Source organism: Phacochoerus africanus, chromosome 15 (assembly GCF_016906955.1).
Source record: "Phacochoerus africanus isolate WHEZ1 chromosome 15, ROS_Pafr_v1, whole genome shotgun sequence".
NCBI lineage: Eukaryota > Metazoa > Chordata > Mammalia > Artiodactyla > Suidae > Phacochoerus > Phacochoerus africanus.
This window is the reverse complement of record NC_062558.1, coordinates 115086446-115107045: the sequence shown is the minus strand read 5'-3', so window position 1 is coordinate 115107045 and position 20600 is coordinate 115086446. Positions and strand designations below refer to the sequence as shown.

Genomic DNA, 20600 nt, shown 5'->3' with positions numbered 1-20600 from the left:
CACTTAGAACAGATAAGCAATGAGGTCCTACTGGATAGCACAGGAAACTATATCCAGTCTCTTGGTTTAGATCATGATGGAAAATAATATAAGAAAAAGAATGAGGAGTTCCCGTCGTGGCGCAGTGGTTAACGAATCCGACTAGGAACCATGAGGTTGCGGGTTCGGTCCCTGCCCTTGCTCAGTGGGTTAACGATCCGGCGTTGCCGTGAGCTATGGTGTAGGTTGCAGACGCGGCTCGGATCCCGTGTTGCTGTGGCTCTGGCGTAGGCCGGTGGCTGCAGCTCCGATTCGACCCCTAGCCTGGGAACCTCCATATGCCGCGGGAGCGGCCCAAGAAATAGAAAAAAAAAGACAAAAAAAAAAAGAAAAAGAATGTACATGTATCTATGACTGGGTCACTCTGCTGTACAGAAGAAGTTGGCACAACATTGTAAATCAAGTATACTTTAATGATAATTTTAAAAAACCCAAATACAAATTAAAAAAACAGGAGTTCCTGTGAGGATCATCAGATTAAGAATCTGGCATTGTCACTGAAGTGGCTCAGGTCGCTTCTGTGGCTTGGGTTCAGTCTCTGGCCCAGGAACTTCCACATGCTGCAGGTGTGGCCAACCCTCCCACACACACAACCCTTTTATGACTATAGAAAGACATGAATACTATAGAATTTTTCATCTTTAAATAAATTAATTTTTAAAATTTAAAACTTTATACCTCCAACTCCCAGAGATTACCAATGCCCATACTTTAGTGTAGGTTTGCTCCACCTTGATACCATTGGTCACAATTATATTTATTTGTATGATTTATAAATCAATGTGTATCTTACCCTAAGGTGACAAAATCCCCTAAGGACGAGGACCTTGTCTGGTGTGCCCCAGTTCCTAATAAAGTGGACAACACAAGTTGGTAACTTATAAATATTCATTGAGGAGTTACCATCGTGGCTTATTGGTTAACTAAGAACCTAATTAGGGAGTTACTGTTATGGCGCAGTGGTTAACGAATCCAACTAGGAACCATGAGGTCTCGGGTTTGGTCCCTGGCCTCACTCAGTGGGTTAAGGATCCAGCCTTGCCGTGAGCCGCAGATGCAGCTCGGATCTGGTGTTGCTGTGGCTCTGGCGTAAGCTGGCAGCTACAGCTGCGTTTAGACCGCTAGCTAGCCTGGGAACCTCCATATGCCGCGGGTGCGGCCCTCAAAAGACAAAAAGACAAAACAAAACAAAACAAAACAAAACCTGATTAGGATCCATGAGGACTCGGGGTTCAATCCCCAGCCCCTCTCAGTGGGTTAAAGGATCTGGCGTTGCCGTGAGCTGCCGTGTAGGTTGAAGACTTGGCTCGGATCTCAAGTTGCTGAGGCTCTGGTATAGGCCAGTGGCTACAGCTCTGATTCAAACCCCTAGTCTGGGAACCTCCATATGCCGCGGGTGTGGCCCTTAAAAAAACCCAAAAAGACTAAATAAATAAATAAATAAATTCATTGAGTGAATACATAAATGGATAACATCTTTGAAAAAGTAAACAATACTTCAATAGGTGTGTTTTGGGGTGTGGGGTGTGTTGGCCACTCATACCAGCCTGCTTTCTTAGAATAAATTCCCTAGCCCAGTGGGTTGGCTCATGATGGTTACATCTGTGCTACATGACTCCACCTCATGATAATTGACTGGCTCAGGGTAGACACATGACCCAAGCTGGCCAATCAGATTGCTCTTCCTAGGAACTGAGATCTAGACTCCAGAGGCAACTGGTCTCAGGTATGTCTGGAATTAAAGGACTGGTTAGACATTTGGGTGGTAGAGGACTCCTGCTATGTGGGTGAAGAAGAAACAAAAAAACAGTCTGTAGATTGAGAAGAAAACAGACACACTAAGCAGAGATTAGAGATGAGAAAAGTATCATGTTCTCAAAGATTTGCGGCTTCCTGGGTCTGCTCTGAGAAGCCCAGATGCCCATGGATAATGAGATACCATCTTAAATTGGAAATAGAACCCTCTTTCCTTTTTTTAGCTGGCTCAGCTCAGTTTCTAGTACTTGTAAACCAAAGAGTCTCACCTAAAACATGTGCTATTTATATATTAGGCAGTAAGATTATTCAAAGTGATCATAGGAACCTTCCTGGGGTAACACACACTGTGAACGACAGTCAGAACCCCAGCCAGATTCACCTAAGTGGGAAAGCCCAGCCTCCTAAGGCTTCCTCTGCTTGCCCTAGCATTTTGGGTAAGAAATGAGCCAATTGTGGGGTAACTTCTGCTTGAAACGGAGAGGTCAGAATGTGAGCTGGAGCCAGACTTGACTTTTCAGAGTCTTAATCTTTCATCTGCAATAGACATGTGGAGTCTAACAGGATGAAGAACAGTCATTTCTAAGATTTCTGAGTAAGAACGGGGCGGGGCAGAAGGGTAGTCCAACCAAAACCAGACTCAATAATTTTGGTTATTTGTGGCTTCAGGCTATTTTAAGAAACAGCCTTTCAATTCCCCAAGTGATTTTTTTCCCCCCTGTTCTTTTTGTCATCCAGTGAACAACTCAGGTTTTGCTGGCTTCTGGAAAATCCAGGGGATTTTGAAAAAGAATGTCTGTGGTGGCTTATGGTTAAAGTGGAACTATGCACAATGATCTTTTATACCAAGATGATGCTGGTAAGCCCCTTCCAGGCAGAAATACACTTGAAGGCACAATCAGTAGTTGAGATAAGATGTATGAAACCATCATCCCTGAAGGTCTAAAAGCACTATGCACTAGTTTGGGGACCAGATGGGCCGTCAGTGCTAGGGATGCAGCTTGGAGTCGTGAAAAATATTTCTTTTCCTTTGTGAATCTAATTGTATCTTTGGTGTCTTTGGCCATGCACGTTAGCAGATGTCCCTCTGGTGTTCCAGAGCCATGGTCCTTTGCTAAGGTTGGAACTTAATGTGGTTCTACCAAAAAATTCTGCTACAGACAGACCCTCATCAGAGTCAAAGCTAAAATAGGAAGGTGAAACTTTCGATGGCACCTCATCAAGAAGCCCGTTGAGATTTTGCTGATGACCTTACTATGCTGGGAATCAGAGAGAGGCAGCTTCTACCACCTGGTGGTTTGGCAAGCAGGAGGGGCCTGTTATTACGGCTGCAATTAGTGAACAATGGGGCTGAGCAGACAGGGCAATTCTGGTGTCTCATCCTAATCCCATTCCCCAGCAACCAAGGAGAAGAGAAGTCTGGCCAGTAATTTACTTTCCTCTGGAGAAAATAGAGGTTGACCTCACTGTCTACCCCGAATTCAGGAGAGATTGTTCACAGGATATGAAAGAGAGAGGGAGAAAGAAAGAAGAAGGAGAAGAGAGATGCATGAGCACCTGGACTGCTTAGTCTGGAAACTGGCAGGTTATTGGTACCAGCCCCTCCTGCTTGTTCCTGCCAGAGGTCACCCAGGGACAGAAAGGGACACAAAGCAGGGCCAGCTGCTTTGAGTTAAAGGTGCTAAAACCACTTTGGCCAGAAGGGGGCCCCAAATCTCACTCAAATGTGCAAATTGGCACACCTCTGGGTCTTAGACCCAATAGACCTCACTTTAAATAATTGTTATCCACCATCCTAGGGTTTGCACAGGACCAGAGAGATCACCAGAGACCCAGAGATGGGAAATGATTTCGAGGTCATAAGGCTGGGTTGTGGTTGAACGGGGCTAAAACCCAGGTTGGGTAAGTCCCGCTCTGGAACTCTCTTTAACTCTTAGGCATCACTTTCATCAGCAACATTTACAAATAAGTATTTAACTTAAAAAAACAATCATTTATCAAGTGCATGGCATATATAAAGCTCTGTGCTGAGTGAGGTGTGTATGGCAGGTAGCCAAGGTGTTATGGTTGGGGTGAGGAGGGAAAGAGTGGTGCCCGTCTAAGTTCATGGTCCTCAAGACCTTCACCAGCTTCTTACTGGCTTAGAAGGCATAATGTAAGCACAGCAGAGTAAAAAAAAAAAAAAACTCCACGATAGGAGTTCCTGTCGTGGCTCAGTGGTTCACAAACCCGACTAGTATCCATGAGGACATAGGTTCGATCCCTGGCCTCGCTCAGTGGGTTAAGGATCTGGCATTGCTGTGAGCTGTGGCATAAGTCAAAGACACGGCTTGGATCCTGTGTTGCTGTGGCTGTGGCATAGGCTGGCAGCTGCAGCTCTGATTCGACCCCTAGCCTGGGAACCTCCATGTGTCTCAGGTACAGCCCTAAAAAGACACAAGACCAAAAAAAAAAAAGACAATAAAAGATGTAAATAAAGGTTCAGTACAGTAACAGCTGAGCTGTCATAGAGCAATGTACGTAGCCAAATGAATGTTTAGTCATTTTAACTGTTTTCACTGTTTTCCTGTATTTTGTCATTGGGAAGACTACGTAGGAGAGGAGGCGGGTGAGCTCTGCCTATAAGAGCTGATAAGATTTGCATGCGCATCGAGGGACTGTAGAGACACACAGTCTCTGCCCTTGAGGAGCATCCTGCCTGGATAATGGGGGAGGGAGTGGTCCAGGCAGCATGTGATACTTGTGTGAATGGAGAATTGGAACAAGGGACTCCAGGGTCAAGGGAGAGCAACATTCTGGATCTGCAGGTATCTGTAAATGCACTAAGTGTGCACTTTCAACTAACTCTTCCTGGGTGTGAATAGGCTCACAAACGTGGTGGATAAAGATGGCAGGTCTAGGACTCCCTAGCTGTGTGGCACCGGGCAGCTTGCTTAGTTTCTCTTGACCTCATTTCACTCCTCTGTAAAATTAAGGAATACATAACCTCTCTGGTCCCTTCCAGTTAGAAAATTCTTTGGTTCTAAGCGTCCTGCAATTATCTGATTTTTCAAAATCAGATTTTCAGGTGACAGTTTGCATCTTTGAGTCCTCTTTCCCTTATTTATCTTAAACTTAAAAAACATTTTTTTTTTTTGCAATTAGATTTTGTCATTTGAACTCACACAGTGTTCTTGGATTGGAGTCATCCCCAGTTCAAGGATGAAAGTGGAAAAATAGGGGTTTACCTAATCCTCTCCAGCACCATCTCCTTGAACAGATGTGTCCAACACAGGCCACGCAGTGTGCCTACTATGTGCCAAGCATGCTGAGTATTGAATGAATGAGATACAGTCTTATCTCCAAGGAGCCTTTAGCTGGTCTCAGTCATTGGTGGGGAAGTGCCAGGCATGTGTGAGCCACTCAGTAAATGTGTGTTGAACAGAAAAGCATGTCTAAGGCACTGCTGGAGAAGAAATCTGCGTGAGGTTGAAAAGTACCCAGGGAAAAAGGGAGCACCTGTATCATTTTATACTTAAAGTCTCTTGGCTCTACAGTCCCAAGAGGGAAACAAGATTTTTCTCCCCCCAGGTGTTTATAACTTCCACCCCACAAATCTCCAGAGATCTTGGGACTGTGGGGTTGGGGTAGGGGCTGATGCTCCTGCAATTGAGGTAATTCTGGAGCACTGGGCTGGGCAGGGGAGCTGGGAGTACTCAAGTTGTGCCTCAGGACCCTGAATTTAGGAAATGTCAGGTCATCTGGGCTTTTTAGGCCAGAAGAAAGCCATTACCTTGTAGGCGAGCACCAGGACACAAGGACAACAGGGGAGCCTGAAACCCTCCCTGTCTCCCCCACATCACTTATGCTTAGAGCCATGTTCAGGTCCTGATCCAGAAGGAGGGTGACTGGGAAACCACGATGCCTTTTGGGGGAGTGCTCTGACTCACAAGGGGACCAGGGCAAGCCCACCCCCTCCTCTTTCCTTCCAACAATTGAAAACCAGCTCCCCTCACCAGGGGCATCTCAGGCTTAATTAGCACTTCCAGAAAGCCTTGCAGCCTTGTACAGTGACCACTACTGTGTATGACGTATGGTACATGGCTACTTGAGGAGGGCAAAGAAGATAACTTACAGCCAGTCCTTGTGCACCAGGTGCTTCCAGAGGTAACGAAGCATGTTATGGACAAATACACACAAATCAAACAAGTCAGGGCAAATACAGTTGGCTTGGAGGAGTTCAGAGGAGGCAGAGTATTCCAAGGTATGCCAAATTCTGCCCATCCTCCAGTCCCCAGCCCAGGGACTGCCTCCTCCATGAAGTTCTCCTGGATTATTCCAGGCTTCCGATTCTGGCATCCCAATGCACATTTTATTTGCTACAGTAGTTTTATTGTTTTTTTTTTTGATACAGTCTTAATGATAACCCCATTTCTCAACTGGACTCTCTCCTCTTTGAGGGAAGGGACAAAAATTTGTTAATTGCATTCAGTTTTTGGGTCCACAAACATCAACTGAATTCTCCCACTCTTCTGTTCCTTTTTCTTTTTTCTTTTTCTATTTTTGTGGCTACATCCACAGCATATGGAATTCCCAGGCCAGGGATCAAATCCAAGTCACAGCTGCAACCTATGCCACAGCTGCAGCAATGCAGGATCCTTAACCTACTGTGCTACAGCAGGAACTCTTTCATCTGTTTCTTAATGTCAATAAGTACTCAATAAATCCTAAAATTCTAGAATTCTAGAGAAGAAATTTTATTTATTTGTTTGTTTACTTAGTCTTTTTAGGGCCATACCCACAGCATATGGAAGTTCCCAGGCTAGGGGCTGAATTGGAGCTACAGCTGCTGGCCTATGCCATAGCCACAGCAATGCCAGATCTGAGCCACGTACAACACAGCTCATGGCAACGCTGGATCCTTAACCCACTGAGGGAGGCCAGGGATTGAACCTACGTCCTCGTGGATACTAGTCAGATTCCCTTCCACTGAGCCACGATGGGAACTCCTAGAGAAGGCATTTTTAAAAATATGTATTATTTATTTATTTATTTTGTCTTTGTGCCTTTTCTAGGGCCACTCCCGTGGCATATGGGGATTCCCAGGTTATGGGTCTAATGGGAGCTGTAGCATGGCTCAGCCTATGCTAGAGCCACAGCAACACGGGATCCAAGCCGCATCTTCGACCTACACCACAGCTCCCTGCAATGCCGGATCCTTAACCCACTGAACAAAGCCAGGGATCAAACCCGCAACCTCATGGTTCCTATTCGGATTTGTTAACTACTGAGCCATGACAGGAACTCCTAAAATATTTATTTTTTAAATGTCAAAAGCTGTACATGCTAATTATTAAAAAATTATTTAACTCAAAACTATCTCCACAGGTGTAACTACAACTGCGAAGAGTTTGGAGTGTACATAGGGAAGAATCTTAAAAGACCATCCAGTTCAGCACCCACATTTCAGAAGTGAGAACCTTAAAGTGACTCTAATGCCTGTGGTATGAAGTGATTTGCTCCAGGTCACATATTTGGATAGCAGCATCATTTGGTGTTCCAGCATCCTTCCCCAAGAAAGTTGGAGGGATAGTGGGGGTACTCTGTACCAAGCAAATGTGTGAATGAAGTCCTAGATTGCTACATGGGTTCCGACGGTGCAGAGAACAAAGTATTAGTACGATTATGTTGTCAAACTCTTGGCGTCCATTTCAGATGCTTCACATTGGTCCACGGCCACAAAGCTTATTGTGACTGTGAAACAATAGGATTAGTTGTGAAAATACTACTTCTTTAAATATTTGAAACTAGAATGGAAAAAAAAATGTTGAAATAGATGGGGGGGTGTAAAATTGCATTAAATAGCAATTGTGTCCCAAGTCGAGGGACAGACAAATGATTTGGAAAGTCTGTTTTTCAAACCAGAGGGAATGGTGGTGAGAAAGCCAGAGTCTGGGGTCAGCTCATCACTGGCCCCCAACCCGGTGGATTTTCCCACCGCTGTGTGCTCCCTTCCCTCCTCACAGGCCTGAGGAGGGTGGGTCCCCAAGAAGCTCTGGGTTTAAGGCAGTGGTGTTATGCAGCTTTGTAACCTCACTGGTAAATGATATCACAGATTGGTTACCAGGCCCAGATCGATGGACAACTCGGGCAGCAGATCGATCACATTTCCGGGGAGAATTTACCCTTTGTGACCCGCAGGGGGGCAGGTGGTTCCTCAAAACAGGCTCTGGCTTGAAGGATTTAATGCCGGCTCCTTCCCCATTCCTTGTTCAGCTCGGAGGGCCTGGGCAGTAACAGCCGGGTAATAACCTACTTTTTCATGAAACAGATCTGGGGGATAGGAGTGGGAGGGGGCCGTAAAGGTGAGGACAGAATGGCAAAAATCCGCTCCCAGAAGGAAAGCCAGGGTAGAGGCACGCTGGGTTCACTTCCCCCCGCCCCTCCTCCCTCCGAAGCCACCCTGAGTTTCGGTGCCGGGGGAACTAGCCCAGCGTCGCGCCAGGCCGCCGGCCGCGCTCTCGGCGCAGTGGGGGCGCGCGAGCCTGCCCCGGCCTCTCCGGCCAGGCAGCAGCCCCCTCCCCGTCGCCCCGAGCCCCTCCCCCGGGCCCGGAGCCCCTCCCCGCGCGCTTCCCCTCTCTCCCCTCCCTTCCCTTCCCTGCCTGCCCGGCCCTGCCTCCGCCTCCTGCGCCCACAGCCTCCGCGAGCGCCGAGCCCCCCGGAGCCGTAGCGCGGCCAAGGGGCGCCGCTGGCCCCTCCCCAGCGCGCTGTCAGCAGGCTCTGGGGCCCCCGCCCCGTCCCCTTGCCCACGGGACACACCCCCGCCCCTCCTCTGCTCCGCCAGTTCCCGCCGGACCCACCGGGCGGCGGAGAGAGCGGGCGGGCGAGCAGAAGAGTCGCGGCGGCGGCGGCGCGGGAGGGAAGGGGCTCGCGGCAGGCCCACCGGGAGCCGCCAGGGCACACGGAGCCCGCGTGCCCTCCAGACCGTCTCCGCCCAGCGGCCGTACCTGTGGGCGCCAGAAGCCCGGGCAGCGGCGCGCCGGATCGGGGTGGCGGGTGGCCCCACAAACCCGGAAAGCGGGGGAAGGAGCCGGAGCCCGACCGGGATGAGAAGGTGACGCCGCCGGGGGGCGCCACTCGCTTTGTAGGGGAAGATGCTCGCCTACTGCGTGCAGGATGCCACCGTGGTGGACGTGGAGAAGCGGAGGAACCCCTCCAAGCATTATGTGAGTACGGCCCCTACCGACCCCTGCGGAGGGGCTGGCCAGGAACCCCCAGAGGGCCCCCGGTAGCCCTGTGCCCCTAACCGCTGTTGAGTCTAGAGCCAAGTGCCCAAAGGGCAGCCCTCAGTGATGGAGTTTCTTCGCTGGGCTCTGATTTCCAGGGAAGCCTTTTCTGACTTTCCTCCACTCCCCCCAGGCCCGTTTTCTTTTTTTGGCATTGGAATTGGCAAGTGGCTGCCCTTGTCTGTTACAACGGTGAAGTCATCTGTCCGCCTGAGCTTTGATGGATGGGTGTGGGGGGGGGGAGCGTTCGTCAAACCCTCGCTGGGCAGCTCCGTTGGGAAGGAACATCCTCCCGGTCATCCCTAGGGGTTCGGGTCGCTCACGCTCACAGACCGAGATGCTTTCAGAGGCTTGCCCTGGGAAAGGAAGCCTCGCGCAAGCCCCCCACTTTTGCTCTGGTCTATGCCTCCCTAGGCCTGGGTCTGGGGTCAGAGGGAAGCCGCCGCGCCCCATGCCCCACCTCCACTCTCAGCCCCGAGCTTTGGTTTCCTTAAAGTCATTGTGTCGGTCGGTGTGAGGAGAAATGTGGCTTTTCCTTTTATCCCTCCTCTGGACGTGACCCTTAACCGGGTTCATTTCCTCTTAAGTGATGCTCCATTTCCAGACAGGAGGCGGCAAATGTTTGCTGTGGTCTCCGAGGAACAGCCGGCCGCCCCTCCCCCTTCCTTCTCCAAACTTAATGAGAAGGGGCTAGAGTTGATTGAGCCGAGCTCCGGGCCTGTGACACGGGTCTCCCTTTCCTTTCAGCCCGTCCTCTCTTCCCATCCTTCCCACCTTAGGAAGTAAACATTGTCCTTGACGCCTGAGGACTCCAGTCTGAGCAGCCTTGCCGCTGTACTTGAGATAGGAGAGACGGACAGCAGGGCACCCAAAGCCTAAGGACTGCATCTTATTTGCAAATTAGGCACTTAAAGGAACATTTAAAATGAATGCTCAGGAGTTCCCGTCTTGGCGCGGTGGTTAACGAATCCGACTAGGAACCATGAGATTTGCGGGTTCGGTCCCTGCCTTTGCTCAGTGGGTTAACGATCCGGCGTTGCCGTGAGCTGTGGTGTAGGTTGCAGACGCAGCTCGGATCCCGCGTTGCTGTGGCCCTGGCGTAGGCCGGTGGCTACAGCTCCGATTCGACCCCTAGCCTGGGAACCCCCCTATGCCGCGGGAGCGGCCCAAAGAAATAGCAAAAAGACAAAAAAATAAAAATAAAATAAAATGAATGCTCAAAGCATTAATTTATAACAGTTAAAACAGGCTGTTGGTTGCTGCCCTAGACAGTACCTTGATCCCTGAAATGCCTTTTATTCCCTTTTTGGAAGGGGACTGGGATTTGTGCTAATGTCAGCCTCAGGCTACTCTTTCTGTCTTTATCCCCAGTAGCTCTGACCTTTGGGTTTCTTTATAGCAAAATAAATGGGTCTGGGCTCAGTTTGGGGAGAAGGTAAACCAAGGAATCTTGTTCCCAACCGGACGGAGAGGTGGGTGCTGGAGGAAGAGTTGTTCCTTCTATGTTGCTGGCTCTGCAAGCGTCTAAACCTGCTGTTTCAAGAAAGCTCTTTTTGGAGGACTTGGGTCACTGAGTGGTCACCCTGCACTGGGGACAGATGTCCATTTGCATATCCCAGCACTCCTTATGATATCAGCCTTCCTAACTTCTCAAATGTTGCAGGCTAAGTTTTAGGAGTTCTTTTCTAGTCCTTTGGGTTGGCACTGCTTTCAACAGATGGCACTCTCTGCTCTGAGACCCAGGCAGGTGCTTTTCCTGGCTCTGGCTTTTAGGCAAAATATCAAATCTTGGCTTTGACCAATGATGTCCAAGATTACAGATGTAGAACCTACTGGCAACAAGCCAGGAGTGTTGCTGAAGCGACCAGAGACCCGCTGCAGTCAGTGTTGAGAGATGGTTACTGCTGAGGCTCTGACTTAGAGGCTCTTGTTTTAAGCCTGGCTCAGCCACTGACTTCAGTCGAATTATTTAACCTTAGTGGGGCCTCAGTTTCCTCATTTTTAAAGTGAGGATAATAATAGTATCTACTTCATAGGGTTGTCTGGAGAATTAAATGAGATCATCCATGCGAAGCACTTAGCGAAGTTCCTGGCACATAACAAGCACTCATTAAATGGTAGCTTATGATGGGCATGATTCTGACTAAGAAAGCACTTTTGAAAAGCAGCTATTAATGGTCTGGCAAGAAGGAAGAAAAATTTGGGGTTTTAAGATTGATAATAATTTCTTCTATGTGAAAAATACAAAAGAAGTCCTGTCCAGTTTCCTTGAAGCGATCATTTCCTGCCTTTTTATGGACAGTGTTTTCCAGGACGTCTCCGCTTCCCATGCAAGAATCAATGACATTATGTTTGGGGCCGGGAGTGATGTCACCGAGCAGATGGGGCCATACAGAGTTCCGAATTCAGGTGGTGGGAAGGAGTTAAAGGAGAAAGTGTTGTGGAATTGTGGAGCTGGCAGGGAGCTCATTTTACAGATGAGGAAACTGAGAACCAGATGGGGTAAAGTCATTTGTGACACAGCTAGTCACAGCGCCTGGGTCTAACTGGCCTTCTGCCCGTGGCGTTGTTCAAGGTTGGAGTTGACAAGAAAGACAAATGTCTGTTGCTGGCTAGAGGTTCCTGCACATTTGGGGCATCCATAGGAGAGGGGGCTGATGGTAGACAGTGTTGGTGGGGCCAACAAGGCAGGAGGAGCAGGTTGGGGCTGGGCTTCAGAAGCTCAGCATCGCTTCCTCTCTTGGCCTTTGCATGGTGGACACCACATGTTGTGGGCACTCTGCAGAATACACTGTGCCCAAGTCACGTATGTTCTAGAAGCCCTGTGCGTTGAAGAAGCATGCCTTCTTCCCACCTCTCCTCCACTGGTGGTGAATTCTGAGTCTGTGGTTTGGCAAATTGCAGAGCAGAGAGGCTTTCTGGGATGTGCACGTGAGCCAGAGCTAGCTGATGAGAGGCCTGGGGCCCAAGCAGGAGGGCTCTGCTGGCTCCAGGACGCTGGGAACACACTGCAGAGGTCTTCTCAGGACATCCAGCGAAAGGAGTGCTTGTCCCTGTGATGAGAGGGAGCTGCCTGGACACTGAGGGTCTTGTGCTTTTGGTCTGTTTATGAAAGGCAGGCAAGTGACCTCCATGGTTTGGGTGGTGCTGTCAGCCCTTCCTTCTTCTCTGCCAAGTCCCTGCTTGGGGTGGCTTTGGGGGTAGTGGGCAGCAGCTGCTTAGGCCAGACTTCCTGCGTGGAGTTGGGCTCCTCTCTTAGCTTTTACGTGCTGCCTCTGGGGAGATTTAGGTAAACTGGTTTTGGCCTCAGACCACACTTGTCTTCCCAATGGTCCTGATGGTGCTGGATGCAAACTGCAGGTAGCTTTGCTAGAGAACTTTCCATAAAGATATAAGGTCCGGTTCACAGAATTCTTTGCACCCACGTGCATGTGTATGTGTATGTCAGGTCGGATGATGGTGGAAAGGAGCTCGTGCATCTAAAACAAACAAGAGTTTGTTTGTTTGGATTTGGGGGGCGTTGTGCTTTCACAGTCATTTCCTTCCCTGATTGTTTGTTTCAGACAAATACCAGTCCATGAATCTTCTGATCCTCTACAGGGCTCTTCAGGGAATGCAAATAATAGCTGGTGTTAGCAGCAGTTACCATGGGTGGTGCCAAATGCTTAATGTGCAGGATTTCATGTGATTCCTATAGTTCACTGGGTGTCCCCTCATGTCCCCCAATGTGGGGTAGGTTCTTTGCTTCCTTTATTTGGATGGGTGAGCTGAGACTTGGGGCGAGTAGAGGTTGCTCAGGGTCTCCCAGTGAGTACAAGCCAGATCTGGGTCAACTCAGGTCAGATTACCTCCAAAGGAAGATATGAACCTAAAATGGGGCCCTTCTCCTCCACTGGAGTCTGGCTGGGAAGACCAGACTGGGGATTACATGACCATGAGAGACCAACACAGGGTGGCATTTGAGGATTGGCTCACTGAGTGGGACTTTCACCTTGTGCCCTGGAAGTGCGTGTGTGACGGGCGATGGAGGGAGGTCACTATGAAGCAGGAGGGGTGGGACAAATCCAAGATGATATCTGCTTCCCAGTGATGCTTGAGGTGATAAATTAAGGACCCATCCTGTAGAAATAATACATTCTCCTGTGTGTGTAGAGCAGAACGGATTTTAGTCTTGAGTCTGGGAGCAACATTTTTAGCGATTGGCCTCAGACCCCCTCATTTCTCTGCTCTTCATTTTTGTTTTTATTTATTTATTTTAGGACTGCACTTAGAGCACATGGAGTTTCCCAGGCTGGGGGTCGAATCGGAGCTGTAGCCACCAGCCTACGCCGCAGCCACAGCAAGGTGGGATCCGAGCCACGTCTGTGACCTATACCACAGCTCACAGCAACCCCGGATCCTTAACCCACTGAGTGAGGCCAGGGATTGAACCAGTGTCCTCATGGATGCTAGTCAGATTTGTTTCCTCTGAGCCACAACGGGAACGCCTCTGCCCTTCATTTTTAGTTAAGCCCTTAGACTGTGGATCCAGCCCCACGGGGGGAAGGCTGCAGCTGCAGTGTGGGAAGGGTCCTCTCAGGCCAGTTCCCCTGTGGAATGAGTGGTGTTGGGCAGATCAGGCTTCGAATCCCACCTCTGGCTCTTCCTACGTGTATGACCTTAGGCCAGCCACTCTGAGTCTGTTTCCTCACCCGTAGCCTCTCAGGGCTTTGGGGAAATGGATCTGAGATAATTTGGGGGCAAAGCTCCTACTTAGGACCTGGCCCCCGTCATGGGTCCTCAACATAAAGTCGTTTCCATCCGATGCTCCTCATCACCAAAAACACTTTGAGTACTTTTAGGACTTGATAGGTGCAGCTGCCAGAGGAAGAAAGACTGAGGCAAAAAAGGAAGGCTCAGCTGTTCACAGTCTGATGGGAAAGTAGGCTGCGTGCCCTGTGGAAAACGCCCAGCATACACGAGAAACAGATAAACAAGGAGCAGCTGTTCAGACCTGGAGGGCTTCCTGGAGCTGACCTAGTGATGGCTTCCTGGGATGTTGGGAAGGAGAAGGGAAGGCACATGTGTTGGGGGAGAGGAGTAGAGGTGCTACAGGTAAGGGCAAGGTCAAATAGGATCCTAGCCCCAAGGTCAGTGCCACACAGGGCTTAGCAGTCTTGCCTGTTTTCTTTCTCTCTGTCGCTCTCACACACGAGAACAGTTTCTCCTTCTCCAAAGAGGGAAGTGAGCTAGGGGTGATTCACAGGTCTGACAAGGGTTCCTGCTCATGGAACAACCGACCACATCCTTCAAGGCTGTTGGGAGAGGGAGTGCAGCCCACCATGCATCATGGCCCTCTTTAGAGCTGAGTGAGGGTTTGGAGGGCAAATCAGGATTGGAATCACTGTGTGTGGTAGCAGGCAGAGGGGAGGCAAAGAGAAGGGAAAAATAAACCCATTTGATGTCATAGGAGACGGTTCCAGCTCCAGAAATATAAGCACCAGCTGCTGCATTTTCCAGAGAGCTATTCTGGGGCCAGCATGAGTTAATGGCCAGCAAAGGCTGTGAACTAGAGGAGTGTTGTTAGGACTTCTGACTTTGGGGTTTGCACAGCAGTCCCTGGAAATTGCCTTCTAATTTCCTGAGCCTGAGTCACTGACCAGACTCCTTCTTGGCCAGAAAAGTCCACCAGGCACCTCTGTTCTATTTTTCCTCTTTATTAAGTAAAATAAAAAAATAAGAGTTATACATACGGTAGTCACACTTACTCCTCTTGAGTTCTGAGAATCCAGGAAAGGGATCATGGATTAGGACAGGGGTCCAGGGAACAGGAAGGACAAGGGGTGTGTGTGGGAAATGAGGTGGAGATTCTGGCTTCGGAAATAGGTTCTGAGCCAGCGCCAGAGGTGTTCTCTGCCATGGCCGTTGCCAAAAATAATGGAAGAGTCCAGGAGGGTGATCAGCGTTTCAAGAGGCGATTCCCAGAGCTATGTGTTTCTCGCCTGGGCGCCTGGGCTGCTGCTACTTGTAGTGGAGGGTGGGAGGATGAGCCACAGGAACCCCCAGGTAACCTCCTGGCAGGTCACAGCAGCAGCAGGTGCTGAGCAGAGCCCAACAAAGATGTCAAGATGCGTGAAAAGGGGAAGAACCAGCATGCGAGTACCTACAATGTGCCAGGCAGTGCAGAAGAGGCTTTTCAGGGGGATTTAATTTAAGTGTCATGACAACCCCATGAAGTACGTAGGTAGGTGTTTTACAGATGTGAAAATAGAGTCAAAGAGAGTTTATGTGCCTCTCACTCAGAGTAATTCAGTGGTGAAGCTGGAGTTCTTAACCTGGCCTCTGACACCGGCTCTGTGAGCTTGTCACTTTCTTCCCCATTAGAGCTGAGTCAGTGAGAGAGGGGCCATGAAAATAACCCGGGAGTCCAGGCTACACCCCCTGAGAGGATGACCTGTATCTGGAAGGCTGCGTTGTCAGAGAGCTCCTGGGTCCTGGTGTCCCTGGGCTGGAATCCTGTCTCTCCCACCTACTACTGTGGGACCCAGTGCACGCTGCTTCTAGAGAATGTGCCTCTGTTTCCTCATCTGTTTAAACAACAACCACAACAAACAGAGGGGAAAATGGGACCTAGCTCAAAGGGTTGGGGTGAAGGTCGAGTTAACAAATGTAAAGAGCTTAGAACGGTACCTGGCACATGTTAAGTGCAGCATAGGTATTTGTTCTAATAATGATTAAGTCCTAAAGCTTTTCGGAGGGGAAAGCTCTCTGTGAACTGGAGTGTTCAGCCAGGACTGGCAGCCTGAAGAAGGTGAGCTTTGTGATGCGCCTTGGGGAGTAGGTAGGATTTGGAGGGGAAGGGATAGGATTGAGGTGGGAGGAAAAGTGGAAGGGCATTTCAAGAAGGGGAAAATCAGCAGTGCTGGAGGTGGAGCACATTAGGAGAATGTGGGCAAAACCCATGTTGAGGGAGAAGAGGAGGCGGTGGAGGAGGAGAAGGAGGAGGAGGGGTGGGCCAGCTTCTGAGAGCCTCCCATACCAGCCGAGGGAACTCAGAATTTTGTGTATAGACAGACACCTCTGCACCTTCTGCTCCTCCCAAGGATTGCAGCGGAAAGGGAACTGCTTGTCGCTGTAGGGTCCTTCTGGGGCCCCTGAGCTGGCTCTAGAGTTGTTCTTGCAGCCATGGCAGGAACAGAGCTCAGTAAGGACAGGAACTGTGTCTGTAGCTCTGCCTTGAGGTCTCTTTAGCTGGCAGCCTGGAGCCCAGCCCCTCTCTGTTTATAGCTCTTACTCCAAGGGGTCAGGCTGCCTCATAAAAGTTGATTGCACCCCAGAGGTCTGGGGAGGGAGGGGAGGGGGGAGAGTAGGGAGGGGAGCAGTAAGGCCTGTGGCCCCTGCTGGCTGGCAGGGCCTGGTATGCAGCAGGGGGTTGCAGTACAGTCATTTCTTCTTTTTTTTTTTTCTTTGAATCAACAGGCTATTTTATTTATTTATTTATTTATTTTTTCCCCCACTGTACAGCAAGGGGATCAAGTTATCCTTACATGTATACATTTTCCTCCCACCCTTTGTTCTGTTGCAATATGAGTATCTAGACATAGTTCTCAATGCTATTCAGCAGGATCTCCTTGTAAATCTATTCTAAGTTGTGTCTGATAACCCCAAGCTCCCCATCCCTCCCACTCCCTCCCTCTTCCATCAGGCAGCCACAAGTCTATTTTCCAAGTCCATGATTTTCTTTTTTGTGGAGATGTTCATTTGTGCTGGATATTAGATTCCAGTTATAAGTGTTATCATAAGTATTTGTCTTTGTCTTTCTGACTCATTTCACTCAGTATGAGATTCTCTAGTTCCATCCATGTTGCTGCAAATGGCATTATGTCATTCTTTTTTATGGCTGAGTAGTATTCCATTGTGTATATATACCACATCTTCTGAATCCAATCATCTGTCGATGGACATGTGGGTTGTTTCCATGTCCTGGCTATTGTGAATAGTGCTGCAATGAACATGCGGATGCCTGTGTCTGTTTTAAGTAGAGTTTTGTCCGGATATATGCCCAAGAGTGGGATTGCAGGGTCATATGGAGGTTCTATGTATAGATTTCTAAGGTATCTCCAAACTGTTCTCCACAACCCCTCTAGCACTTGTTATTTGTGGACTTATTAGTGATGGCCATTCTGACTGGTGTGAGGTGGTATCTCATGGTAGTTTTGATTTGCATTTCTCTTATAATTAGAGATGTTGAGCATTTTTTCATGTGTTTGCTGGCCATCTGTACAGTCATTTCTATCCCCACTCCTGAGCACTGCCCCGAAGCTCCTCAGCAGCAAGAGAGAGGAGACCCCTGTCCTTGGGGTGTCTGGGGGGAGCCCAGGGCATCTCTGAGGTCTCTGTGTTCCCTGAAACATTCAGGCCAACGTTGTCCTCTACTTCAACATCTCTGAACTTGTTTTAAAGTTTTGTGTTTTTTTTGTTTTTTTTTTACTTAAAAAAAAATTCTTTTTAGGGTCACACCCATGGCATATGGAAGTTCTCAGGCTAGAAGTGGACTCAGAGCTGCAGCTGCTGGCCTATACCACAGCCACAGCAACATTGGATCCTTAACCCACTGTCCGGGGCCAGGGATTGAACCCACATCCTCACGATTATTAGTCGGGTTTGTTACCGCCGAGTCGCAGCAGGAACTCCTGAACTTAGTATAGTTTTAAATACAGTGCTTCAGACTACCTCTTCATTTATTTACCCCCCACCCCTCTGCCAGATATTCTGGTGGGCTTGATTCTTCAGGGAAAACGTAATAATAAAAACAACAGCTAACATCTCCGAATGCTTCCTGTATGTTGAGTTTTTCACAAAAACTCTCCAAATAGCCCACCAAAGCGTTCGTTACTGCCTGCATCCATGTTGTGCCGATGAGGATGCCGAGAAACGAGGATGCCCAGAAAGCTTACGTGAGTTGCCAGTGCTTCTCAGCCAGTGGAGAGGCGCCTGCCGTGACCCAGGCCTGCTGGCTCCAGAGCTGGCCCTGTCCCCATGGAAGCCTCCCAGCCCTTAATCACGAAGCACCTGGGGAGACTGGGCCCCCCAGAGATTCCCCCTGAGGCCTGGCTGGTTGGCTTCTCGAAATGTGAGACCTTCCATATGTCACCTTCTCCACCAGATCTCCATTTGCCCATCTAAAAAATGGGCTGGTTGTTTGCTTTCTGTCCTCCCTTGCGGAGGGGAGGGTGGTTATGCAAGCTGCTTTGGAAAACAATGAGCCCAGAGAAAATAGCTGTGTGAAGGGGTCCTAGATCCCCCAGCCTGATTTCTTAGTCATTTGGGAAGGGGATGCTTTACCGCAAGGAGCTTCTCCTGATGCTGGGGTGTTTTAGGACAAGGTTTCCTTGCCATGCCACGTCCACCGAGAAGCCTGCAGCCAGGGTTGGCTCAGGATCCTTTTAGGCCTCCAGTGAAGACGTTTTCTAGAAAACCACCTCTGGGAACTACGCTTTGTGTCTTTCCAAGCCCGTCATTTTTACGAGCCGGTAGAGACAGAGCTACGTCCAGTCCCAAATATCCCCACTGTTACCTGAGGGGAGGAAGTGACCTCCAGGGGGCTGAGTTAGCAAAGGGGAAACAGCTGTGCTTTCTGCCCCTCACTCCCTGGCTGCTTTCTCTGGCCTTTTGCTGTCATTTCCCTTTGCCTGGTGAGGAAGCCACCCTCCCAAAGCCTGGGCGGAGGTGCACGGTGGGGTGGGGGCAGGATTCCTTCCTCTGGGTGTGTCAGTGCAGCATGAATTATGCAGTGGGGCGTGGGGGGCCCTCTGGTCTGTCTTTGGGATCCTTGGAGTGTGAACTTCAGACCCAGCAAAAATGGATCACTCTTATCTGATGGCAGCTCCAGGGAGTGAGGGGTGGGGGTGCTGCCCAGTGCTGACCGTGAACTTGCAGAGGGGGCTCTGTAAGGGATGGCGTGGGTGTGGGCCAGTCTGCACTTCCGCCCGTCACCGTGTGGTCCCCGCAGAGAGCCCCGGCTGTTTTCCCTTCTCTAGGAATATTCTCACCCAGTGACAAAGGAGACCTTGACCTGTATTACGTGGGCACCATCGTCATACAACTACCACGTATTGAATTGCTATTTTGTGCCAGACACTGCCAAGCCTTTCACTTAAAATGTCCGGTCCTGACACAGGCCTGAAGATACGCATTTTTCTCATACAGAGACTAGGTTTAGAAATTTGGGGTTGCATTGTCAGTCAAGCACAAAGTCAGGTGTGTTTACCCCCTCCCTCCAGGCGGTGCTGTTTCACGCTGTCACTGTGCCTTATATGCTTGGTCCCCATCCTGGGCTGCCCCAGGGTGGCAGGGGCTTCTGCTGGCCCAGCACGCTGTCCTGCTGGTCATGTTCTTTGTGGAGAGGGCCTGCCTTGCTGCTTTGCCCACCTAAGGGTTCTGAGCGTGAAGGGATTGTCCCAGCCGTTTGAAGTGGCTGCTTTGTAAACTCATGGAAGGCTCCATTCCGACCCAGCTTTATTCCGTTTCCTGATGGCCCAGACCCAAAGGGCTATTTTAAGGGCCTTGCCTGTGTGGGAGAATTTCTCTGTAACAGCAGAGAGGGAGGCCTGGCTGGCCTGGCATGGTGTTGGCAGTGGGGTTCTGAGAGAGCGAAACGCTTTTCTGGATTCTGCCTCCTGATTCACTGGGCTCTCAGCACCGTGCCTGGCACCTGGAAGGGACACAGTCACTTGTCAGTGAGGGCGGGGCTTCCAAAGGTGGCTTGGCAAACTGATCCTTCTCCCGAAGAGCTGAGGCCTGTCATAGAACCGTGTCTGGACTTTGGTTTCAAGCTGGGATTAATTATTTATACTAGTTCATCACTCATTGGCAACTGGAGAAAAGCAGCCTCGTTTTGCCCACGATTGCTGGATGCGGCGGTGCCCAGGCAGGGGAAATAGGAAAGTTGAGTCAGAGAATGTGTGATTGGAACCCTTCCAGGTGCAGGCACAGGGCTAGGGGTTCACATCCACTGTCTTCTTGCCGCCCTGAACATCGTCCTTGTTGGATAGGCGAGGAAGCAGGGGCTCAGGAAGTTCAGCATCTCCCCCTCCATCACAAGCCCTGAATGGTGAGAAACGGGGTGTGAATCCAGATCTCGGCAGCCACAAAGCCTTGTGGTGGTTCTGCTGGGCTCCCTGCAGGGAGCACCCCCCAACCCCCTGCAATTGGGAGTTGGGGGGTGCAATAGGCAGTTGGGAGTATTTCTCTATTTTCCCTTCCCCCAGTTGGAGGCGTCCACACATGTCAAAACTAGCTGCACTGGGTCTTTCTCCACCCTCACCACCCTCCGTTGGACGTCTGGTCTCTGTGGCCATATTCTCCTTCTATTGCACGCGCCTGTGGGAGCCTTGGCCCTGACCTGTGGTTCTGCTGGGGTATGGAAGGCTGAGAGCACTATCCTGGGCTTAAGAAAGGAAGTGAGTGAGGAGTTTCCATCATGGCTCTGTCGTTAACAAATTTGACACAAGTTTGATCCCTGGCGTTGCTTAGTGGGTTGGGGATCCAGCCTGCCGTGGG

The 20600-nt window shown here is 49.9% G+C and overlaps 1 protein-coding gene and 1 long non-coding RNA gene across 3 annotated transcripts in view; both read left to right on the top strand.

Annotated features, from left to right (window-relative positions):
- The first annotated feature begins 1731 nt into the window (after positions 1-1731).
- On the top strand, positions 1732-7610 carry LOC125116533 (uncharacterized). Its single transcript, XR_007132363.1, has 3 exons — positions 1732-1765; positions 2533-2653; positions 7162-7610. It is a non-coding gene; the product is annotated as an uncharacterized LOC125116533 (long non-coding RNA).
- Positions 7611-8463: 853 nt separating this feature from the next.
- The window catches only part of SH3PXD2A (SH3 and PX domains 2A), a 261253-nt gene continuing 249116 nt past the window's right edge, over positions 8464-20600 (top strand). Inside the window, exon 1 of one of the 2 annotated variants that reach the window (XM_047761959.1) lies at positions 8464-8999. In XM_047761959.1, the coding sequence (XP_047617915.1) occupies positions 8928-8999 (72 nt within the window). In that variant the 5' untranslated portion in view covers positions 8464-8927. The remainder of the gene's footprint in view (positions 9000-20600) is intronic. The other variant, XM_047761957.1, reaches the window with a different exon arrangement.